The sequence below is a fragment of the Tympanuchus pallidicinctus genome, unplaced genomic scaffold, assembly GCF_026119805.1.
Source record: "Tympanuchus pallidicinctus isolate F22 unplaced genomic scaffold, pur_lepc_1.0 scaffold3, whole genome shotgun sequence".
NCBI classification, from domain to species: domain Eukaryota; kingdom Metazoa; phylum Chordata; class Aves; order Galliformes; family Phasianidae; genus Tympanuchus; species Tympanuchus pallidicinctus.
Genome location: NW_026294747.1, coordinates 13082379 through 13104425, shown reverse-complemented (window position 1 = coordinate 13104425; position 22047 = coordinate 13082379). Strand labels below are relative to the sequence as shown.

Sequence of the window (22047 nt, the reverse complement as noted above, 5' to 3'; positions counted from 1 at the left end):
TGGAAGTGAATTGTTTGGAATTTTTAAAGATTTTTTAAAATTATTTTTAGTTTTCATTAAAAGCAACCATTTCAAGTATGTACAGATCACACGGGTGTTTTATAGTCAAAACAATAACAGTAACTGCAAGAGGTGCCAGACTGGAACAACCTCTTCTGCACTAATCTAATCAAAAGGAAAGAAGAAAAAAAAAAGATGCTTTTGAAAGATAGATTGAATTCCATTGTCTTTGCATGTTATATAAGGAAAAAGAGAAAAATCCAGCAACAGATAGCAGGCATCTCCTACAAGAGACTTTTAGAGGAATTAACTTAGAAACACAAGTGTCATCATTAGGTGTTGATTTGCCTGAGTCACCAGAGAGTTTCAAGAGCTCCCATCCCAAATCCTGTTGAGACCCTATCCCAAGTCCTGCCCCAAACCACACCTGTGCTGGGGAGGGCAGTGTTCCCAGGGGTCCCCCTTCCTGCACCTATACAAGGGAGAGGCACAGACCTGTCTCTGGTGTATGATTTTACAGCTGCTTTCTCCCACCCCTTGCTGCCTTGGAGACCCACTTGAAAGCAACAACAGCACTGTTGGGGTATACGAAGTAGAAGATGAATCACTAAAAGCCTTTTCTCCCACTTTTGAGATGCTCTTCCACACCCAGATAGGGAGCAATCTCCCAGGGAAGGGAGGTGGAATACGTGAGACAGATTTTATTTTAATCTAAACAACTGGCTTGGGATGTTGGTGCTTGGTTTTTAAATGAAGTAATTCTAAAACTAAGATTTTCTGGGTGTTACTATGTCAGGTTCTGATCTCAGGAGTGAAAACAGCTAAAAGTAGAAAACTTGATCTTCAGCAATTGCTCTGGAGGATTCGCTCTGGCTTTTCTGCAGATGACAGGAAGGAGAGAGCCCAAACATGGCTATCCTGGAGAAGGGGCAGGAGATTGCAACACTGGGCAGAATCAGCTACTGCAATGAGGTTTGCTGCAGAAGCTCCACTAGTGTGAGCACAAGCATGGCACAAGGCCTGGTGCCCACATCTCCACTGGGCTATCCAAGCAAGAGGTTCTTTGGCCATCACACACAGTCCAAGCAAGACTTGCAAGGAAGGCTTTGCTACACAAACACAACATTATAGCCAAGGGAGAGGTGTCACCCCAGAACTGCCACTGCCAAAGAGATATGGAAATCATCTGGTTCTGCCCCAGTCACCAAACTCAGCACTCAGCCATTAGGTGCTCAACACCCAGCCAATCTGCAGGTGTTAGCACTTGCCATTCCCAGCTTGCTGTAAACAAGGCAGCCTTGTGTTTTGGAATTGTCCACATCACGAATAAGCACAATTTCTCCACTCAGATCTTATGTTAAGTGGCTACAAGGTGGACATGCCAGGCATCATTGGGTCAAGATATTACCGTCTAAAAGACATGAATAGGAATCAGCACTTAATGTAGTGGTGTGAAGCAGAAAGCATCTTCTGCTGATAGGGAGCATAGGTAACAGTAGGAGAGACTTTTCACTGATGAAAGGGCCACAGGATTTCCCACAGCTGCTGCCAGAACAAGCATTTAATGCTGTGGTGAGCAATCAGCTCCCATTTAAGAGGCTCCATGCAAGCAACGCAAGTCTCCTGTGTCAACAGCTGAACCATCCTACTGGTAGGTGCCTCTTGCTTATTGAGAAACTTTTTTATTGCATTGGGTCTGACTTCAGTTTCTGGCTACCATCATGCATTTGGCTGCTGTGCACCACAGGGAGCTTTCTCACATCTGTTTCCTCTGGAGTAACATCTCTCCTACTCTTATTGTTTTTAATCACAGTGCAGTAAGCTGCCTTACTCCCTGGCAGCAAGGTAGGTTTCAGGCAGGTGAGGTCATCCCTGCTGCTCCTTTCTGCTTCTTCCCCAGTTCCCTTTCATCCTTGATGTACTTTGCATTGAGCATGCAGCTCATTGTTTTTTATCAGGCTTTGCAAGGGGTGTTAATCTGCCCAAGGCTGTGCTCATTTAACTGGAACTGTGTGTGGTGTCTGCAGGAAATGCCCCCAGACACAGCATGATGAGATCTTCTGCTCTCAGGTCTTTGCTTTGCCACTGCTTTTGTGACATATTTATCTGATCCACATCATCATCCCCTCGTGGGCTTGCCTTAGCTCAATCCCACAGACACCTGGCTTTGTCACATGGCTTCTAATCACTGATGTGCACAGAGACAAGTTTCCAAATTGCCCCTTTTTGCTTGAGTAGATTTCATTTAAGCACCTGGGGGATCTGACTGGTTAGGAGAGGATGGGACTGATGTACATTTGGGTAACTAATTATAGTTCTATTATCGTGTGTGAACAGAGAGATCCCTCCACTGCTGAGGCACTTCACTGGAGAATAACTGAGACCCTTTTCCTAAGCCAGGAGACTGTTACAGATCCTGCCAGCTGATAAGTCTTTAAATTCACTGAAGTCAAATTAGCTGTGTGTCACTCTATTTGTCCTAAATTTGAATGCAGCTCTACCTTAAATACTTGGCAGGTGGGCATCTGTAAAAGCCCAAACACAGACCTGAATTAATAGAGCAGATTTCACTTGGGGGATACTCACCCACATACCAGAGATCTCCAGAGGGTTTCCCAGCAAGTCTGTGCCCTGTTATGCTGTAGCAGAGCATCCCCAGCCCAAATCCAGGCACAACCTTTATTTCAGCTCCTATTGCCCTGATAAGGGTTTCAGATGTTTTCTCTGTGCTTCCCGAACTGTCCTGGTCTGAAGCACTGAGCGCTCCCTCTGCTGGCTAAAATAATATTTCATAACCATACATCCACACTGAATAGACTTCCCAGGGCAGGTGCCACCTGTGGGACGCACTGTGGGATGTCAATGCCCCTGTCCTTGACTGTAGGGCAAGAAGGGCCAACAGCGTGCAGTCCAGACTCAGCCTGAACCAAAGTTTCCTGACATGGTTTCCAAATGCAAGGCGTATAATCCCAAATACCTATATGATGGAGAGATGGAAAAAGCTGGTGGTCGACTTTCCAAAGCCCCAGGACTCTGCTGCTTTGTGTGTGGGCCCTGGCCCAGCAGTAATGAGATGTGGGGAGGTATCCCAGCTTTGCTTGAAATGCTAATATTTCTATTCAGGATATATGTGCCTGTGCTCTGGAAGTCCTTCAGAGTCAGGGTGAGATGGAAGATTTTCTTTGGGGATGGATGCTTGGTTATTGTGGACCTAAGCATGCTCAAAGGAGTATTGCTGGCTCAAAAATGCATACCTAACCAGCTCAAAGCACTCCATAGGCATGTGCTACACCCAAGGAAAAATTTCCCTTTAGATGGTTTCTCAGCAGAGCTGAACCTCCAGTTAGTGTGCTGGGATGTGCCCACTGAAGAATGCACCAAAGGGAGCACCTCAGCTTCAGGATGTCCTCTCTTGATGTTTCACAAAAATCCAGATGTTACAGTTTTATGCTGTAGCAGAGCTGATAACTTTTGCTTATAATGCTGAATTTCCATCCTGCCAGCATTTTTACTCTGTAGATAGCGAGAAAGATGAGTTACCTGATATCACAGCAAACAATGCAAAGTACAGCCCCTCCATGGTGGAAAATCAGCACAAAATGTAGTTTTTCATTCTAAGGAGCTTCCTGCAGCTTCTCCTTCTTCACCAGAATTCCTTCACTGCAAATCTTCCTTTCCATGGGAAACGAGTAGGGGGCTGGGAGAGACACAGGCACCCATGGTGTCCCAAGTCAGATGCCCACATGTTGGACTTCTTCAGGAGCCTGGGGTTTCAAGAAGATGAGTCACATTGGAGAAATACTACTTTATACAAAGATCAGAGCAGGAATAGCAGCAAACCAACTCGTCATTGCTCAAGATGCCTGCAAGAACTGGTCAACTGTTCCATGTCTTGGCCAGCATCACAACTGAAATTGACAGACAATATGTTTGCAGCACTCCAGCCTCTTCTTGCTGCTCTACTCCACGGCCTTGATGCAAATCATTGCTCCAACATGACATGCTGAGCTCCAGCAGGATTTTCTCTGACCTTACGCTGTCTGGATTTACTTGCTCCCTCCAGCATTTTTGGGTGTCCCTGATGCTGCTTGCCATGCCCCGTGCCACTGTACCACGTCCCACACATCTGCAGGCAGAGGTGCAGGATGCAGAGTTGAGCTGCCCTATGCACTGTCTCCTGGCAGCCTGTCTCCTAGAGAACTGCAGGGGGGAAGGAAAGCCATGGCAGGGATCCGGCTTTAGCAGATTCCCAGCATTTTTGTGGTGCCCTATTTTGGTGACAGAGCCATGGGTAATTGCTGTGCTCTGGACAGATATGTGAAACCTTGGGATCTTTTCCAGATCGTGAGGACTGCAAAGCTCAACAGGAGAGACAAATTCCTTGGGTAAGGCTACAGAAACCAAAGCTGCTTTAGGAAGAAACTGGGATGCTAATAGCCTTTTTGGAGATGGAGAAGGTGCAATAATGGACGGCAAGGGCCGACGTGAATGACTAGAAAGTTGCTCCTGGTCATATGTTCTTGAATGGAATGCACAGCCAGAGCAACAACCTCAAGCACCTCTGCACAGGGTGAGGACTAAGGGAAAGCATCTCAAAAATGACACTGGGGGACCTGCAGCTAAAAGCTTAAGGGAAGATTAGAATGGCATCAGTGCTCAGTGTCACTCAGTGTCCCTAGGGTGAGGTCAGTAATCTCGCAGATGCAGAAGAGCTGCTGGAGGAGCACTTCCCACTCTTTTTTTTTTTTTTTTCTCCTCTTTTAGGGGCTGAAACTCATTATTTCAAGGCAAAGTGTCAGCTTTTGGAAAAGCATGGCCACTCTTAGCTTGAAGGCACTTAGAAAATGACCAAAAAAACCCACCCAATTTAACTGCAGCTTGTGCACCATATGTGATTTCACTAGGAGTAGATGAGGAGTTCAGCTGCTTCACTGTGTTTTCACTCCCCACTAAAATCAGCAGGAGCCAAGAGAGCATTTACTGGGGGTAATTTTCAACAATCTCCTGCAACGCTCACATACCAGATAGGAAAAACCAAAAGGTTGGGTGTGCAGTGCATCTGCAGCCCCTGGTGATGAGGATGAGGTTTCTGATAAATGAAAAAAAAAAAAAAAAGGATAACAAGTTTAGAAATGTTTCCATTGGAACTTCCACAAAGTGGTTTATTGTCAACAAGAGGCGGGTGGTGTCATTTATATTTGATTTTCCGTTTTCTGATTAGAGAAGAGGAAGCTGCACTGTTTTCTGATAAAAAAAATTGCATTCCAGAAATTGGCAGTTCTGTAAAATATCCTTCCCCTGAAAAAAATAAAAAATAAAAAAAAATCCACCATTAAAAAGGCCAAATAACAACAACCTGGAAATCAAAAGCCAAATTCATTTCCATTATCCATTTTCTTCCAAAATGGGAAAACATTTAGTGGGAAATTTTAGCAAGAGAAACCATGTGCATCCTGGAAATCCTGATATTTACTGGGCATAAAAATAAGTTTTAAAAAAAAAGCCATATTTTGGCCAACTCTTTCAGGAAAAGAAAGGAGCTCTGTGCAGCCCAAAATGTTTGTCCATGTCCCTGAAGCTGGTTGGGGATGGAGGGAAAGGATGAAGGCTCAGATCATTTCCTTGTGCACTTCTATGGGCTTGCTTAGCTTCCTGTTATTGTCCTGGCTCTACTCCCACCCACACTGCTCAACAGGTCTGCAGGGATGCGGGACCCAGCCTGGCATCAGACTCCAAAAAAGCTGGCTGCCCTCCCACAGGATCATTCACCCAGTGACAATGAGCTGGCAGTGACTTCCCAGATCGACTTATAGCCTGACCTGAAGCTTTCTTCCCGCCCAAGGTGAAAGGAGAAGGAAGAGCAGCTATGTTTTGTTGAGAACAGGTCTCTTTGGCAAGGTTGGTCTAAATCAGAGGGAACATTGGTGTACTCTGGCTATTTCTTACATAAAATGAATTTGTGAGTTTGGAGGGTGAAAGAGAGCGTTCTTCTACCCTAGAAAAGGAAATAATACAGTCAGATTAACTCGAGGAAAGTGGCAGTCTTTTCTTCTCCAGACAAGACATGGCAGTGCAGCACAACCAGCCACCCCAAGGATGCTGTTGGTGACCACACGCTGCCATCCAGCCACTGCACATCTCCTCACAGCAGCTCTGCTCAGGCCTGGATCCATTGCCATTCCTGCAGGAATCTCTTCCTTTTCCTCAAAACCAGAGCCCGTGTCGGGAAATGTTCAGGAAACAGGGGCAACTTCTGTCCTTTCTTTTCTGGGCAGTGTTAACAGCTCCACAGCCCGAAGAATTTGTCTTGCAATCCCCTCCGCAGCTCAGCTTTCAATTCTCTATTCAACCAGCATGAATGAAGCGAAGCCTTTATTTGCATTCTCTTCAAATTGCCCTTCACCGCTAGCATGAGACCTTTGGAAGTTTGTTGCAAGGAACAGCGGAGCCAAGATATTTTAGCTGGGCATGATGCCCCACTGCTACCGCAAAAAATAAAATAAAAAAAATCACTTCAAAGCAACTGCTGAGTCAGAAAAAAACAGGGCTTGGATGCATTCACTTCCCAAAGATCACAATGCAAAGCCCCAGTGGGAGGAGGAGCAGGGAGTGAGGTCAATGGAAGCAGCATTCCCTGTCCCTGAGTCACTTCTCCTTCAGGAATTCGGGAGATCTGGCTTCTCCACAGCACATCTGCTGGCACAGGAGGCTTTATAAAGAAATGCCGCAAGGAATGGCACTTCACAGTGCTGCCCATCCTCTGTTTCAGGGGTGAAGGGCTGTGCAGCAGCCCAAGCCATCCAACAATATCGTGTTTTCAAGGCGAGGAGCTGTGTGCTCCAGTGCAGAATGTCACCTAGGATTGCCTTCAGGCTTCCTTCCCCAGTGTGGCAGAAAGAGGGGAAAAAACACCTTTGTTCTCCTTTGGCCTTCATGTCACTGACGCTCTTAAAAAGCAAAGAGCTGACCCTGTCCAAGTCCTTTATGTTATTTTCAGTTCTGAAAAAGCAAAGTGTCTACAGAAGGCCTTTTTCATTTGAGATTTTCTACAGCTTTTAAATTGATGCAGTGTTTTCTCCTGCACTTCCCACCATATGTTGCACACAGGATGGTTCTTACTTTGGGGATGAAGGGAATAAGAGACCTGCTGCCTTCTCGTCCTAGGATGCACAAAGGCGGAGGAATGGCGCGGCATGGCCACCATCTGCCGTCATGGGTGGGTCACCAAATGGGTACCCAGTGTGTCCTACCCCATCCCATTCCATCTTGAGCTTTCAAAACAGTTCCCCCTCTGCATTTGCTCAAACCTCCTGCTGTTTTTCAGTGGAAGAAGGGAGTCCACCCTGGGGTAGCCCAGATCCTGGTGGTTTAGTGCATGGTCTTACCAGTGAGGCATGGAGGATGAAATCCCCTCTGTAATGCCAGCAGAGTAGTTACCTGCAGCTCCCATAGACCCGTACAGTGCCCAAACTACCCTTCCTCCTATTTAATCCAGCCTTGCTAAAACTGGTCCAGTCCTGCAGGAAGTGCTGATGTTGATGAATCAACATTTTCCAGCTAAAAACGTGGCATTTGCAATTTCCCAACAAGTCCTAATTGAGAGCATTCAGAAGAAAAGCAAACAAACAAGCAAGCAAACCAAACAATAGCAGAGGGCAGGGGACGAGCTGGGCATCTCCGACCAGCTGTCCTCGCTGGAGCCTTGCTCCCAGGGCTGTAGCAGCAGCCTCCAAAGCTTGTCTTTTTGCAGCTTCTTTCCAATGGAAGCTGGTTTTGGCTTAGCAGAACCAGTTGGCAAATGTGTGCTTAGTCTTTCTTACTCGTGTTTTATAGGTATGCTGGATGTATTCCCATGCTATGGTCTGGGACCCCAGAACTACTAAAATAGGACAACCCATCCTAGATGGTTCTCTATTTGTTAACAATGTGTTGAGACAAATATTTCAGTAAGCCCTCTAGGATTTGATGACTCTTACCTGGCTTCTCATTTGTCTAAAGTCAGTGCAGGGCTCTGAGCTTCCAAGCACTGTGTCTGCAGACATCTGGAGACCCCAGGCTCTGGGATCTGAACCTCCTGCAAAGATAGATACCATCCGTAATTCAAAGTCTTAGTAGAAAGGAAGACCTTCTTCTTGTCTTGGCCAGGAAATTATGTAGACACAGCTGGCACTGTAGACAAGCTCATGCAACCTCCCTTTTACCCCCGCTGATTAGCTGTAAGGATCACAGCAGAATATGTGATGCTCTTGAGAACATGAATTGGGGTGGAAGTGATGCATGCTTTCCAACAAAAGCTGCTGGGTTATTCAGTAAATACAGTTTTGAAAAATTTTCTATCCATAGACTGATCTTCTCTTCAATCATGCGGAGACCAAGTGCTTTTATTACAAATTTATGATGTTGGAAGACAGTGGGATGAGTGCATGGAAAGTCTGTGGTAGGAAGAAAGTGTGGTCCACTCAGCACAACAGGAAATACAGTGGTTTCTCCATGGACTTTGCTGCTGTTTCCATCCCCAAAGCGCAGCATTTGGGCAAGTGCTGATATGAGTACGGCAGTCATTGAGACAATGTCATCTCCTACACCACCTCTTTCTCTTCAGTTTCTCTTACTCCCATCTTTTGCCATCATTTAGACCTGTACAGTTTTGGCAGGGTTTAGAGATGGAAATCTCAGATTTGCAGCAGTAGCAAGTCTCAGTCTCATCACAAAAGAACCTCTCTGCTTACTTGCTTTCTTCAGACTCTGGCTATTTAGTCTGGGATCTTTGTCCTCTATGATGCAGGACAAATCCCAGTGTCTCCATCAAGTCTTGGATTTTCAGCTGTGAAGGAGAGCAATTGCTCATGATCTACAGCAAGTGCTGGTTCTCTTGGATCTGTTTTCCCTCCAGACCCTGCAAGTGGGCCCAACTACAGAACCTCTTTTCTGCCTCTGAGCTCAGAGTGACTTTTCTTTGGGACAGAAGAGCAAAATTTGGGCTTGCAGGTGCAAAAACATGAGAGGAATTTGAAGCCACGTGCATCAGCTTCTCAATAATCCTGCCTGTCTGAGTGCCTGGAGGTGCTTTGTTTCTGACAAATTTCAGGGCTTCTGCAAATATTTGGTTAAATGAGAGAGGAAATTTGCGGTGTGAAATGATTGTTGGCAGCAAGGGAAAGCAGAAGGCAGTCATGGAGGGCAAGCATCTGGTCCAGGACCGATATACACAAAGCACAGCCCCGAGCATCAACAGTGATGGAAGTTGCACTGGTGGCAGACAGCTCAACAAAACTCTTTTTGGTCAAAATCTGCTTTCTGCATCTGATTTGTCAAATACTTGTGGATAGCAGGCACGTCCCATAGTAAGAACTCTGCCCAGGCCTCTGATGAGAAAAAGGGAGAACTGGACACACTTTATAAATTGGTTGTGGCATTTGGCCATGATTCTTCTTGTTGCAGTTCATAGGTGACTTAATTCTTTGCTTAATCAGGACTGTTCCGATTACACAACTGAGGAAGTTCCGTCTCCTGGCCACCTCACTATATTTAGGCTGTGAACAGCAGGAAGCTGACCAGCGTGATGTTTTTGCATGTGTTCCCAGTAACATTTCCCTAGAAAGAGAAGTTTCTCTCAATGCTTTCCTCCCCTTCTGCCTCGTCCTCCAGGGACTGAGGGTAGGGGATGCTCATTGGGTACCCTCTGGCTGTGCAACCTGCTTCCTTCCCTCGAAGCTACTTTGGGTGTTAAGCGATGGGTGGCTCCAGGACCATTTAAAACTGCCACCTCTGAGTACAGCCAGCCAACCCCTGAAACAAACAGCGGTGTCCCTTCCCCAGGAAATGTACACAGACACAATGAACACACAAACCATGGACACATGAAATGGCCCAAGTCTTCCAGTAGATAAACAAGGTTTATTTAAATGCTTTGAAGGTGCAATAGAATAAGTGCATGTCTGTGCCCGTTTCTGGCCTCTTGGCTAGTTGCAGTAGTTCTCCAATTGGTAGAGGGAACATGTATTATGGCAGCATTGCTCAACAATCCCTCGCTTGACCTTCTCGTATTCCTCCTGCTGGAAGGGCAGCACTCCTGCCTCACCACGGAGGGGACTGCTCACTGCCAAGAGAAAAGAAGGTAAGTCATGGTTCATCCTACACCAGCCCCATCCCACACCACCCTTTTCAGATACTAGGTGTGTAAGCCAAGAGCTCCTGGGAAATGAGGAGAACTTGCAAAGATTTCCCAAAGCTGATGCTCGTAGAGCACTTCAGGCACAAAGTTCCCTCTCCCCAGATGATTCCCTGGTTTACAGGGAAGCCACATGGAGTGGACAGAGGGATACAGGGTCTTTACTTGGGGAGGCATGTGGAGAAAAGGAGATAGTCTGCTCAAAGCAATGAGCTTGAAAACTTGTGGGCAGAATTGTTCAAGTTTTAAATGCCCAATGGAAATACAGAGAATGGCAAATAAAATAGTGATTTTTTCCTATAGGAAGAAAAGAGCCACTAACAACCAAAAGAAACTGTCTGGAAAGCAAGACTAAAATGTGGTTTCTAGGGCAGCAGAAAAGCATAGCACAAGATACAAAATCCCTCAGCACCCGAGGTGTGATACAATGAACAAGGCACATGAGTAACAAGAAATCATTATGCTAGTTTGCTAAGGGGAAAATTTAGAAAAGATTTAGACCAATATTAAGTAGAAGAGGAAATAGCTGGTTGATGTTTTGTGATTTATTTGTTTCCATCCTTCGAGCCAGCTGCAAGCACACTGCAAACACAACAAACTCGTGTGACAAAGAAGTAGTGGCTCAGGCGAAAATCCCAGATAAAGAGGTAGAAAATTCTCAGATATTTCCAGACAGGTTGGCCCTGATGAAATTCTCCATGCAACATTTAAGGAACCCAACTCATTCATCATGGTCCTCAGGAGCAAATCATCAAGCAAGTAAGCAACTAGCAGCGTGCCTTGCATTTCAAAGCAAATCATGGCCAACTCTCTGCTTGCCTTCTGTGACATTACCTTGCTTCACCTCCCAGAGACCACTGAGACTATTTCACAGGGCAGTCACATATGCAGGGAAAAGATGCACATGCAAATGGAACCAATATGTGTTAGGAAGAAGACTGGAGGGAGAGCTGTACTGTAGTTAGGGGAGGTAAGTAAGTTGTTCTATCTTGAAACTGGAGAGTTAAAATGATTAGGACTTGGCAGGAGTCTCTTCTCCATCTATTGAAATCTCCACTAGTGGCTCAGAAGATGGAGGAGAGAATGTGTTTGCTGGGTTATAGGGCACCTGAAGCTGAGAGGAACTGCAAATACCTATCTCCAGGAGGAACAACACTCTTGCATTACAGCTGGTGCACTACAGGTTGTGTTCTCATCTAGATACTAATAGCATGCTCAAAAGCTTGCTGGAATACCTCATCCCACATGCTTGAGAACTTGCAGAGCTTGCTGTTGCATTCAGCTGAACAAAACCAGGTTGTGTTGCTGTATATTTCCAGATTTCTCTCTTCCTGTAGCTGCTAAGAGCTACATAAAAGCTGCTAAGCTTTTATGAGAATTAGTTGAGTGTGGGACATGGCTAATGGTGGTGAGTGGACATAGGAAGTGGTAGGGGTCTCTGCCTTGGGAAAAACTGTAGTAACTGGAGAAGAGTTAGACTTCCCAGCTATAAGAAGGGCTGTAGCCCTTATGCAATGTTTCCACCTCTGATGTTCCCACACCTGCATCTCTCAGTGATCACAACGCTGAGGAAAGGCAGCACTTCCAGTGGATCTCAGCATGGCACACTGCACCCCACACCATTCCTAAGTGACAGGTCAGGAAGGAGATTAACAGCAAACAGAGAGCAGAGAAGTTGTGCTTTTTAATGTTACTTCTCTCTTGTGCAAGTCTGTTTCCAATCTTGCATTTTAACTGCTGATAGGAGCCATTCACCCTGCCCTCAGCTCTGCTGAATATTGGGCTGGATCACAAGTAAATGCAAGAAGCAGAGGACAGGATCTTTCCCCAAAGAAAATGTTCAGACAAAGAGTTTGAGACAAGTTCAGGAGTTTCCAGAGCTTACTGGAGGCTGGTAGCTTCCAGAGCTGGATCGGAAACGCCTGCCTCATCTGAGGGCAGGGCAGGTGGCAGGGAGCTGAGTAGCTCTGAGCTGATAAAAGTGTTTCCTGTGTTACCAATTTACAGAAGAGCTGCTCTGCTAAAACAAAAGGCAAAGCAAGGAAACCAACCTACCGCATTTCTGTGGGGGCTGCAGAATGTCAGCTTTTTGTCCTCTTAATCTGCTGTACAAAATAAGGTAAAGATGGACACTGGCTGCATCACAACTTACTCTGGCTAATCCATTTACCACCGTGAAATAAGAGACAATATAAAGCTGTGGGGGGCTGCAAGCCTGCTGAAGGGCAAGATTAGTACTCAAAATTACTTAGGAAACTATAGAAACCCTTTGAAAAGATGGGATGCTGTTAATCAAGGAATGGGAAAGATGTTAGAGGAAGGCAGGAAAACAGTGTCGTGCAATCAAGACAAGGGGTAGACTGGGGTGAATTGCTAGTTGTGGTCCTGCAAGGATTGCTGATCCAACTAAGGCCTGGCCAAGGCATCCAAGGGAGACAATGAAAGCTTTGGTGCTGCTTTGAAAAAGATAACACCCTTGTACAGGAACATGGTGTGAAAACCATACAACACTGTTCTTCCAGTTTGCTCATTCCTCTTGTAGCTGGCAAGGCTTCTCCAAGCCATCACCATTCCATAATGGCTTGGGCCAAACGCAGCACAGTTTGTGTAGACAGAGAGCTAGAATATATGACCTAAAAAGGAATTCTGGGGCTGTTAAGGACTTTTGGCTCACAGTAGGTTAAAACAAGACATGGAAGCAGTTTTTAAACAGTTTGAAAATCACCCATGAAGGAGAAAAGGTAGACTCCTCCTTTTGTCCACTACGGAGAAGATGAGGACTAATTTATGGCAAGAAACATTCAGGCTAAATATTAGGAGGAAACATTCAAGAAAAAGTCAGTTAAGCACGAGAACAGACAGCTTCAGAAGGCAGGAGGTCATAGAACAGGATTGGAGTAAAGAAGAATTGCATAAAGAGGCTTCTTGAGTTCCTTACACCTTTATTTTTCATGATTGATCCCAGGTCAGTGTAATTGCCGTGCAAATGTTGGGATAACACCATTTTCAGCCTCTCTCTACCAAGAGAGAAGCAAAAAATTTGGAGCTTTCTGTGACAATTCCTTCTGCCTCATAAATCCCCTTTCCCTGTTTGCCCTCCCACCTGCCTTTTTAGCCTGAAGATCTTTTCATGGGCGATACGATGCTGTTGGTATGTTAAAGGTATTCCTGGCATTCCCCATCAAGAACATTCCTTGTGTCACCATTAAATAAAGGCAGTTGCTTTTTGCATCGTATAGCATATGACTGTAGTAATGGTCAATCTGACTTACCTAGAGGTTGCTCAACATCCCGTCGGACTTTGGGGGAGTAGAAGAAGCCACGCTCTCCACACACCAGATAGAGAGCCTCCACCAAGTGGGAGCCACAGAGATGCTGGTTGGCAGCTGCATAGCTGGTCCTAGGGCCAGAAAAAACAAGGAGGGCCAGAAGAGGCAGTGATCGGATCCAGAGAGCCATGGTGAGCTGCGGGAGGCCTAGAGGTAGTAAGCAAAGGAGTCACAGGGAGGGTTGCAAGGGAGGAATAAACTGTCATCAGGCATCTCATGGCCCTCAGCTTCTTAGACATGAAAACAAGACTACAGAAGCAGATGGACTTTCTGAAGAAGAGAGGAATATTTTATGCATCAGGCTTTGAAAGTCATAATAAATGACCAGTTATAACCAGAAGCCTGTCTCCATCCACACACTCACACCAGCGCTGGCCTCCCTGCTGATTTCTCATAAGGAGACAAACCAGACTCCAATATATATATATGGAGTGGCTTTTCATAGCACAGCCTTCAACCCTTGAAGTCATTTAAATGTTTAGGGTTTAAATCCTAGGCTTTTATTAGTCAGACTCAGTGTATGCAGAGGACACCTCACAGATTGAGCAGCAGAGGCTGCAGTGCAAAAATCTGTCTTGGACGCCCTGGAGCAGGGGCACTGGTGCTGGAATTCATTTTGCCAAGCCCTGTGGCATACCTGCCCAGGAGAGCAGAGATCAATTGGCACCTTCAGAGAAGAATCCCACTGTGCCAAAGCAAAAGGGGCTGTAATTTCTGCTGACCCCAAAGCTATGTGCTCAAAGACCTGAGAACTAATTTTCCTGGACTACCAAGCCAGCTCTTGTTACCAACTGCTACATTCATTTAAGAAAACAGGTACGCAAACCAGTTAGAAGATAAAAGGAAGGCAACTGGACTTACCCAAAGAGAGAAAGAGACGGAGAGAAGTTTGGTCTCAGAGATGAAGACCAGTAGAAATCTCCCCATTCTCTTTCCCATATTTATATGATTTACACTAGCACAACTGACACAGGAGCTAGGACAAGCCCCACCTTCTCGGTGATGCTCTAGCCAAAATTTCTGCTGCTTGAGCACATAAATTTCCCTAAATGTAGCATCAACAGGTCTTTAAGCAAGTTAAGAGAGAAGCATCACTGTGCAGTTTCCATCTCATTTCAGCTGACCTGCTTTTCTTTACTGGGAGCTCTGTCCTGAGCCATCAGTGACCCTTTTAGCAAGAGATAATAGTGCTATTACAGTTGCAATGATACTAATGCTGGCAATAGGCACTGCTGGCATTGAGGCGGCCAACAGCTGTTTCTGAAACGTAAAATTAAAGGCAAACATGCTAATATGTTTGATTAATACCACGTTGGAAAGTATGCAGCAATGGGGCTGAGCTGTCAGTGTGACCATGCTGCTGTCAGGTGCTAGAGGAAGGAAAACACATTACTGCATGAAGGCCATCCAAAGCCCCGCTCGCTGCCCTCGTGGCAGGTGGTAAGACACGTGTCCTGGGCTTGGGCTGGGGGAGACAACATCTGCATTTTGCAGGAGGCTTTGGATGGCTGTGTTAGCTCAGTGAGGGGCCAAAAACAGACCATTTGAAATTTGGTACTTTGCTGTTGAGTGCAACCAGAGCAGCCTCCATATTTAGTGAGAGCAATTGCAGTGTGCACGCGTTTTCTCACGTTCGTGGAAGTTAAAGCTGGCTCATTTGAACTGGTCCTGTGATACTGATATATTTTCTGAGTGCACTTGCTGTGGTGGGCTATTGAAATTCAATATCCTGTTGGGGAAATTGGAGGTGGTTAACAGAAACCAGGAGATAGCTGGTTATCTCCATTCTGTCTGCTCCTTCACAGGGAAAAAAATCCTTTTGGCCGTGACCTCATACATTCTCTGTCACTTGACCTTTCCTCCAGAAATTAAGTTACAAGTATAAGTTGCATGGTCAGCACTCACCATTGTGAAGGAGAGCTTAGAAAAATGACTTGCATATTTTTCAGTGCAGCAATGTCTCCTGATAGATCACCAAAGGAGACCTCCAGTGCAGTGAGGACGTTGGTTTGTCAAGCCTGCAATCCTGATGGACACAAATCCCAGGTGTTTTATGGGAAGGGACCACATCTCTAGTGACGGTGGCTAATTAGGAAAAGACAGAGCAGATCTGCAGGTTTGTCTACTTTAGCCTGCAGAGAGCCTGAAATAGCTGGGATTTGTGATTCTTCATAATTTCAGCATGTTCCAACTGAAATATCAGCTGTCTGAATGCCATTGCCTGCTTCACCTAGAACATGCCTGATTCTCCATAAAGAGTATAAATTGGAAGGAACTTCACTGAAGTCAGCAAAACGCTATGAGATTTGATCCAGACTGTCCGTTTCTTTCACTGTCAAAGCAGTACCTCCCAATTACTTCCACCAGCATCTAGGAGGTAAGAAGTCACATTTACCTCTGACATGTCTTTGAGCCTGAAGTATCGTATGTTTGCTAAAAGGACTATGACTGCAAAAAGGCAAGTGAAAAGTGCTACATCTCTGATGAGTACAAAGGGAGGGGACTCATGTCCTCAAATGGATGTGACAGAAGGTTATCGGTTACATACCCTGCCATGTAGGTCTTTCATCCTCATGCTAATAAATCCAACTTGTGATGCTCAACTACAGTTAATAGCATCTGCACAGTATGTAACACTATCTCTGTCTCCCTTCCCCTCAAAAAAGATACTTGATGTACTTGAATGACCTAGAGCTATATCCATGAAGAGGGTCTCAAGTTTCAGGGAGATAGGAGTACTCAGACCTTCTCTCTACTAGGAAAAGATGGCAAATTAGTGGCTACACAGGATGAAACCCTACATGTTATCAAGTTACCCTCAGAGCACTGAGCTCCCAATCAGCATCTAAGGGGACCATTTGCAAAATTACCCTGTGAATCCCATCACCAATCATTTTTATGTGTCCGTAATACGCTGTGAGGCCTCCTTCTGTAGAAAGAAACCTTAGCCCAATGGCTGCCTAGGAAGGGCTCTGGAGCAGGTTGTTCCCCAAGTTAATCATACTCTGAGATTCACCATTTAGAGTTTTCCTTCTTGTATTTTTGAACGTTACCAGAATACAACTAAACTTGTATTTATGTAACTGACAGTGGGAGTTTGTAAGGAGGCTTCTTTGTCCACTATGTTCTCACTTTGAGGTAACTTCCCTGCTGGGCTTCTCCCTTCCCAGGGGCAAGGCTTACCCCATTGACACAGAAAAACCTATTGTCTTTTGTTCTGAGATGTTCAAGTTATTAGTCTGTGGCTTCCCTTATGCTTGGCCACCCGAATCCTGAAGGCAGCTTTGAAAAGCTCAGCCCATTTCCACAGCATGCCCAAGCAGAGGAAGGGCTTGTGGTACCTGAGTGCTCAGAAATCCTTCTCGGTTTGCTGTAGTGTGGGTGCAAAAATAAGGCAGAAGATTTATTGGAAAAAAAAAAAGACACTGCACTGGCTCGAAGTTCAACTTTTCTGCGGACTTTTCCTTCTAGAAATTTGTTCCCTTCCAAGATATTATAACTTTGATTATTTATTGGAAACCATATTTTTTTTACCATAAATGGGCTTCTGAAATACAAAAAAAAAAAATGCTAGCAGTGATATAAACAGATATAAAATGGATATAAACTGTGGAAAGTTTTGTCTCAGAAGAAAAGCTCCCATGCCAGCAATGAATTCAGAGTCAGGGGCAACAGGGGAGCCCATTTCTCAATAACAAATCCATTTCTGTAGCAAAATCTCATCCCACTCCTTCCAGGATGAGATTTCCAGTGATTTTCACGTGATGAAGCCGAGATGGGATTTGTCCATTACTTTGGCTGGCTGGATGACTCCTGCTCAGCTCGTGCTCCTCAGCTCCACATGGGGCTCACTTGACTGAAGAGTGGAAGTGGGCTGCTCCCAGCTCCAGTCCATCGTGCTAAACCACCTCTGGATGTGACTTGAAGCCACCTCCTCTGCTCACATCCCCCCACCCCCAGGCAGTTGCACCAGGGGGAACAAGGTTTAGGCAATCCCCAGTGTCATGTAATCAAGTTTTACAGTCTGCTGCCAGCATAATAAAATCTTTACTACTATAGATGTCTTGCATTTTCGAACCCTGTCCAGCAAAAATAACAACCCCATGATGTGGGAACTAGTTAACAATTACAAGTTTGTGCAAGTTTTACTGAAAGCAAAGGTCAAGATTGGAGTTGGACAAGTGCTCAGCCGGTACCTGGCATCCCCAAAGCACTGGCCACCACTGCTGAGGTGGCTTTGCACCCTTGTCCCCAGTGGTAGCTCCTTTGCAGTTCCTATCTGTAAGATGAAGGAAGAGGGGGTCCCAGCACTGATGATAGTGCTTAATCACATGAATGCTTGCAGCTGAGCCCTGTGATGCCTGAAGAGATACATGGTGGCCCCAGCGGACAGGTGGGGCAGCCACCATGGGCTTGACAGGAGAGGGAGCTGCTATAGCAAAAGGGTGAGGCTTATCTGAAGCCACACAATGAGAGGTGTCCTAGTTTCAAAAGAGGCATTGTGCAAGCAGGCAAGAAGTCTGCTCATGAGGATAAAAGTAATCTTTCAACTCCTTCTATAAACCAATCTAGGTGGTTATCTGGGTACAGGACGTGTGAGCTGTCCTCATCTCCCCTCCAGCCATGGGGCCCAAGGGTGATGCTACTGTCAGACTGCAGATTTCACAATTTTCTGGGCTCTTCCGGTCCAGAATCATTGTCTCACTGCTTAGAGCACAGTTGATTCATGGATTGGAGGGTGTAACCCAAAGCCCAGTGTAACCAACCAGGTTTGTCCCATTGGCATCCATTATCTTTGGGATCCCCATCCTTGCAAACTGGTTTCTTTGCATCTTGCCCCAGCCCCCTTGGCCTCTGCCAACTCAAACCTCTACAGAAGCACAGCCATCGAGCAAAACAGACAGAATTTAATGATCTTTAGAGTAAAACTCCCATCCATCTTGGGAAGAGCAAATGAAAGGTTATATATAAAGATGGAAAAAAAAAAAAGAAAAGGTATGCCCATTTTAACCCGGTAAAATATTACTGCACACGGACTTTTTGAGAAGTTAGAGGTTGAAATAGCAGCTAAGAGCTGCTAATAGCTCCTAGACACAGCTATTAGCAGATGCAGCAGAATAAATTGGTTTGTTTATCAATGAGGAGAAGATGAAATCTGTGGCTATTAATGGCCCAAAAGTAATCCTTGGTTTAGATAGAGAAACATCAGAATAGGCAATGACACTCTGCTGGAAGACAAGTAATGAACAGCAAAATCAGCAAATAACTTCCACAGAGTTGAGAAGCTCTGAAAAGGAAGCCTGATCAGCACCAATTCAAGAATACATTATTTTCAGAACTGTTACCACATCTGTCCACAGCCGTAGGCAGTAAAGATTTGTGGTGCTACCACCATGGCTTCCACAGCAGGTGGCAATAGGCACCATTTGGAAAGCAAAGACAAGGATAACATGGAGAAGCCTTTGATAAAACAGAAAAGGAGAAGAGCTGGTCCTTGGCCATGACATCAGACAGACCACCAGAGAACAGCTGATGTAGCTGGAAGTGATGGGAGTTATAGCCAGCCCGTGCAGCAAGGTGGTAAGAGATAAATAAAGAAACAATGAAGGGATGGTTTTTGCTTGCTCAGACTAGACTTGTCTCCTGCTGTAAAGTGGTCTCAAGAATTGAAAATAAATTACCTTGTGAGATATGTCTGTGTTTTCTGCCTCTGCTCTTCTCTGTAAGTGTTGGTGCACTGTGGACCTGTGCCGTGATTTTCTCCATGACAAAACTGGGGTCTGTAAGTGACACCATAGAAGCACACTGAGGTACAATGGACTGTTTTCCTGCTGAGTTCCAACAGGAATCTTGGAAACCCCATATTCTGGAACAAACTTCCTCTTTCTCTCTTGCTTCCACTTTGGGGCTCCCAGCTCTGATGCTGTTAATTACCCTTGGCTAAGTGGATCATTTTGAGCACTTAAAGCCACTTTCGTGATTTGGAGGCACACCGGTAACCAGTCCTTAGGTTTGCCTAGGGGCTCCTAGACAAGGAGGTGCAAATCCTACTGATAAGACTTGTTAGTGTTATGGGGCTTTGGAAGGAGGGGGGATTGGAGACAGGCACATGGATCGCGGGACCAGGAAGGGAGAGCAGCCCCCCGTCCTGTGGGGAGCCCCACAGGCAGGCGGGGTCACGCTGATTTACAGCAGCAGAGGAACTGGGGCCATTAATTCAAAGTTGCCGCTTATCGGTGTTTGGAAAGCAAGCTCCGATCTGTTCGTTAGTGATTTGGCCTTTGCTGTAAATAGAGGGGCCCCTGTGCTTTGCTCTGACATTTTTGTCCTTATTATCTTGTCTCGGCCTCAGAGGGAGGTGGGAGAGTTATTTAAGGTTGACCTTAGTGGAAGGAAAATGAACAACTCCCTCTCCCCACCCTGTTTTTCTCTCCAAAGTCCCGAGTAACAACTGTTACGTTGAGCTATCTGTGTGAGATACTTAATCCTCCACCATCCCTGCAAATATTTTGTAGATCAATTCACCCTGCTGTGCCCAGAGAGCTGACAGAGAAAATAATCACAAAGAGACTGAGCAGAACTAATGCCAGGAGTGAAAAATAGATCTTGCATCATTACCCCTTCAGGAAAATCAATGAGGATGGACCATGACCACATCGGTGCCAGAGCTCACTGCTGAAGCCGTTCGGACTTGCATCCCCATGGTTGACTTTGAATTCGAAATTGTGTTTTGAACAAGTTTTAAAACCAGTTGCCCCATCCCAAGGTAAACCCATGAACATCACCTGTAGGAGCACATGATAGAGATCAGTCAGAAGAGGGGGCAGGGAGTATCCCACTGTGCTAGAAATTTAGACTGGAACCCAAATCTTGCACAGTTCCAGGGAGATGTCAGTTCAAGCTGAAAATATGCCCAAGCTCAAAATGCTCATATTCTTGATCTACCACCACTAACCAAACCAGCTGTGCATTGGCAGTTCCACCAAGCTGCCTGAGCACAGACCTTGGGGTGTAATCTCATGCTTACCTGAACACTGTAAACTTCTCTGTTCAGTTATGAAAAATCTTCCAAATAGTTTTCATGAGATTTCGGGTCCTTTCTTATTTTGCCCGTGCCAGAAAACTTTCAAAATATTGGATTTCCTCTTGAAAACTTTGCATTTTCCCAAACACTGTAATTAACAAGTATAGGAAAAATGAAAACTTCTTTTTTTTTTTTTTTTCTTTTTTTAAATAGTGAAAAGTGCAGTATCTTGTCTGGTCCTTGGGGAAGAAAAAATTATTTGAGCTGGATTAGAAGTACAAATGACAGTTCAGGTCAGTCACAGCCGTATTGAAAGCAATTCCGATCTCTGGTGGACAGGGATGTGTGTGCATACCTGCCACTGTAGGATCTGTAAATAATTGAGTTTTGATCCGTGGCATCACGGCACAAGAAGAAAGATTGTGTCCTGAGGGAGCTGACAGAGGTTCAAGCCCCAGATCTGCCACTCAGACACTTTTTCCCAAAGCTGTTTAGGCATGTAATTACTTTTCAGGCTCTGCGCCTGGTCTGTGTCTCTCTGATTCTCTGCCTCCTTTTATCTGTCAGCCTTTTACAGGGACAAGAGCACTCCTCTACCTCCCAGGCGTGTAATGAAGATGAATTCATTACAGCTGTAACACTTTAATGAGAGCTATGAAGATACAGGCTATCCTTACAAGTCCTAAATGAGGGAACTCCCTCTCAGACGGTGCTGGAGTGTCTGGATGCATGGTCCAGACCTGTGTCAGCAAGGCATTAATCCACCTCTGTCAGCTATTCTGGAAGGGATTTAACCAGAAAAAGAGTCTGGCTTTCCTTTAAAAGCCAAACTGGTAGCACTGGGTAGATTTTGTTTCCTTAAGTACAGGAATAGCTCTGGAGTAGGGCATATTTATAAAGCCTTGGGCATCTCCTGTGATCTCCAGGGGCCATTGTGGTCCCTGAGAACTCTGTATCCCATCTTCTGCTCCCACACTGATGCAGCAGGTAGTTCAGGTTATTTAAAGTAAGCCTTGTGCTTAAGAAAGCAGGATCCATCCCTAATGGCCCTTGGGAAGATGTTCAACACCTTTAGGACCAAAGTTGCTTAACTCAGCCACTTGCAATCCAGACTGTTTAACGCCTGGGAAAAATCATGTATATTCCCACTGCCTGAGGGCATATCAGTTACATATCTTTGTGGTCAGAGAGGATTGCTGACAGTTTTACCCCGTTATTTCCCTCAAGTGACTTTTTTTTTTTTTTTTTTTTTTTTTTTTTTTTTTTTTTTACAGCAAATCACATAAAGAACTGGGTGCTTGTATCTCTGATCTCCTTGAGTTGGTCTCAGAGAAGCATCTAAGGGTTGCACTGAGTGGGCTAAAGGAAGAGGGATCTGGCAAGGGCAGGATACCCATTTGCAATCTTCACTAAAGGCATCTTCCCAGTGTTGAAATAAATCCTCTTCATTTCACATTACTGGAACTAAGCAGAAATAGTGGGAAACACTGGGAGAGAAAGCATGTAGTGAAGGCAAGACTCCT

At 45.3% G+C, this 22047-nt stretch overlaps 1 protein-coding gene across 1 annotated transcript; it reads right to left on the bottom strand.

The window, feature by feature from the left end:
• Positions 1 to 9875: 9875 nt before the first annotated feature.
• On the bottom strand, positions 9876 to 13630 carry INS (insulin). The gene is made up of 2 exons (XM_052695452.1): positions 13444 to 13630; positions 9876 to 10099 (listed from the first exon to the last, which is right to left on the bottom strand). The coding sequence occupies exons 1-2, from the start codon at positions 13628 to 13630 to the stop codon at positions 9963 to 9965; spliced, it is 324 nt and encodes a 107-aa protein (XP_052551412.1). The 3' UTR covers positions 9876 to 9962.
• Between the last annotated feature and the right edge of the window lie 8417 nt (positions 13631 to 22047).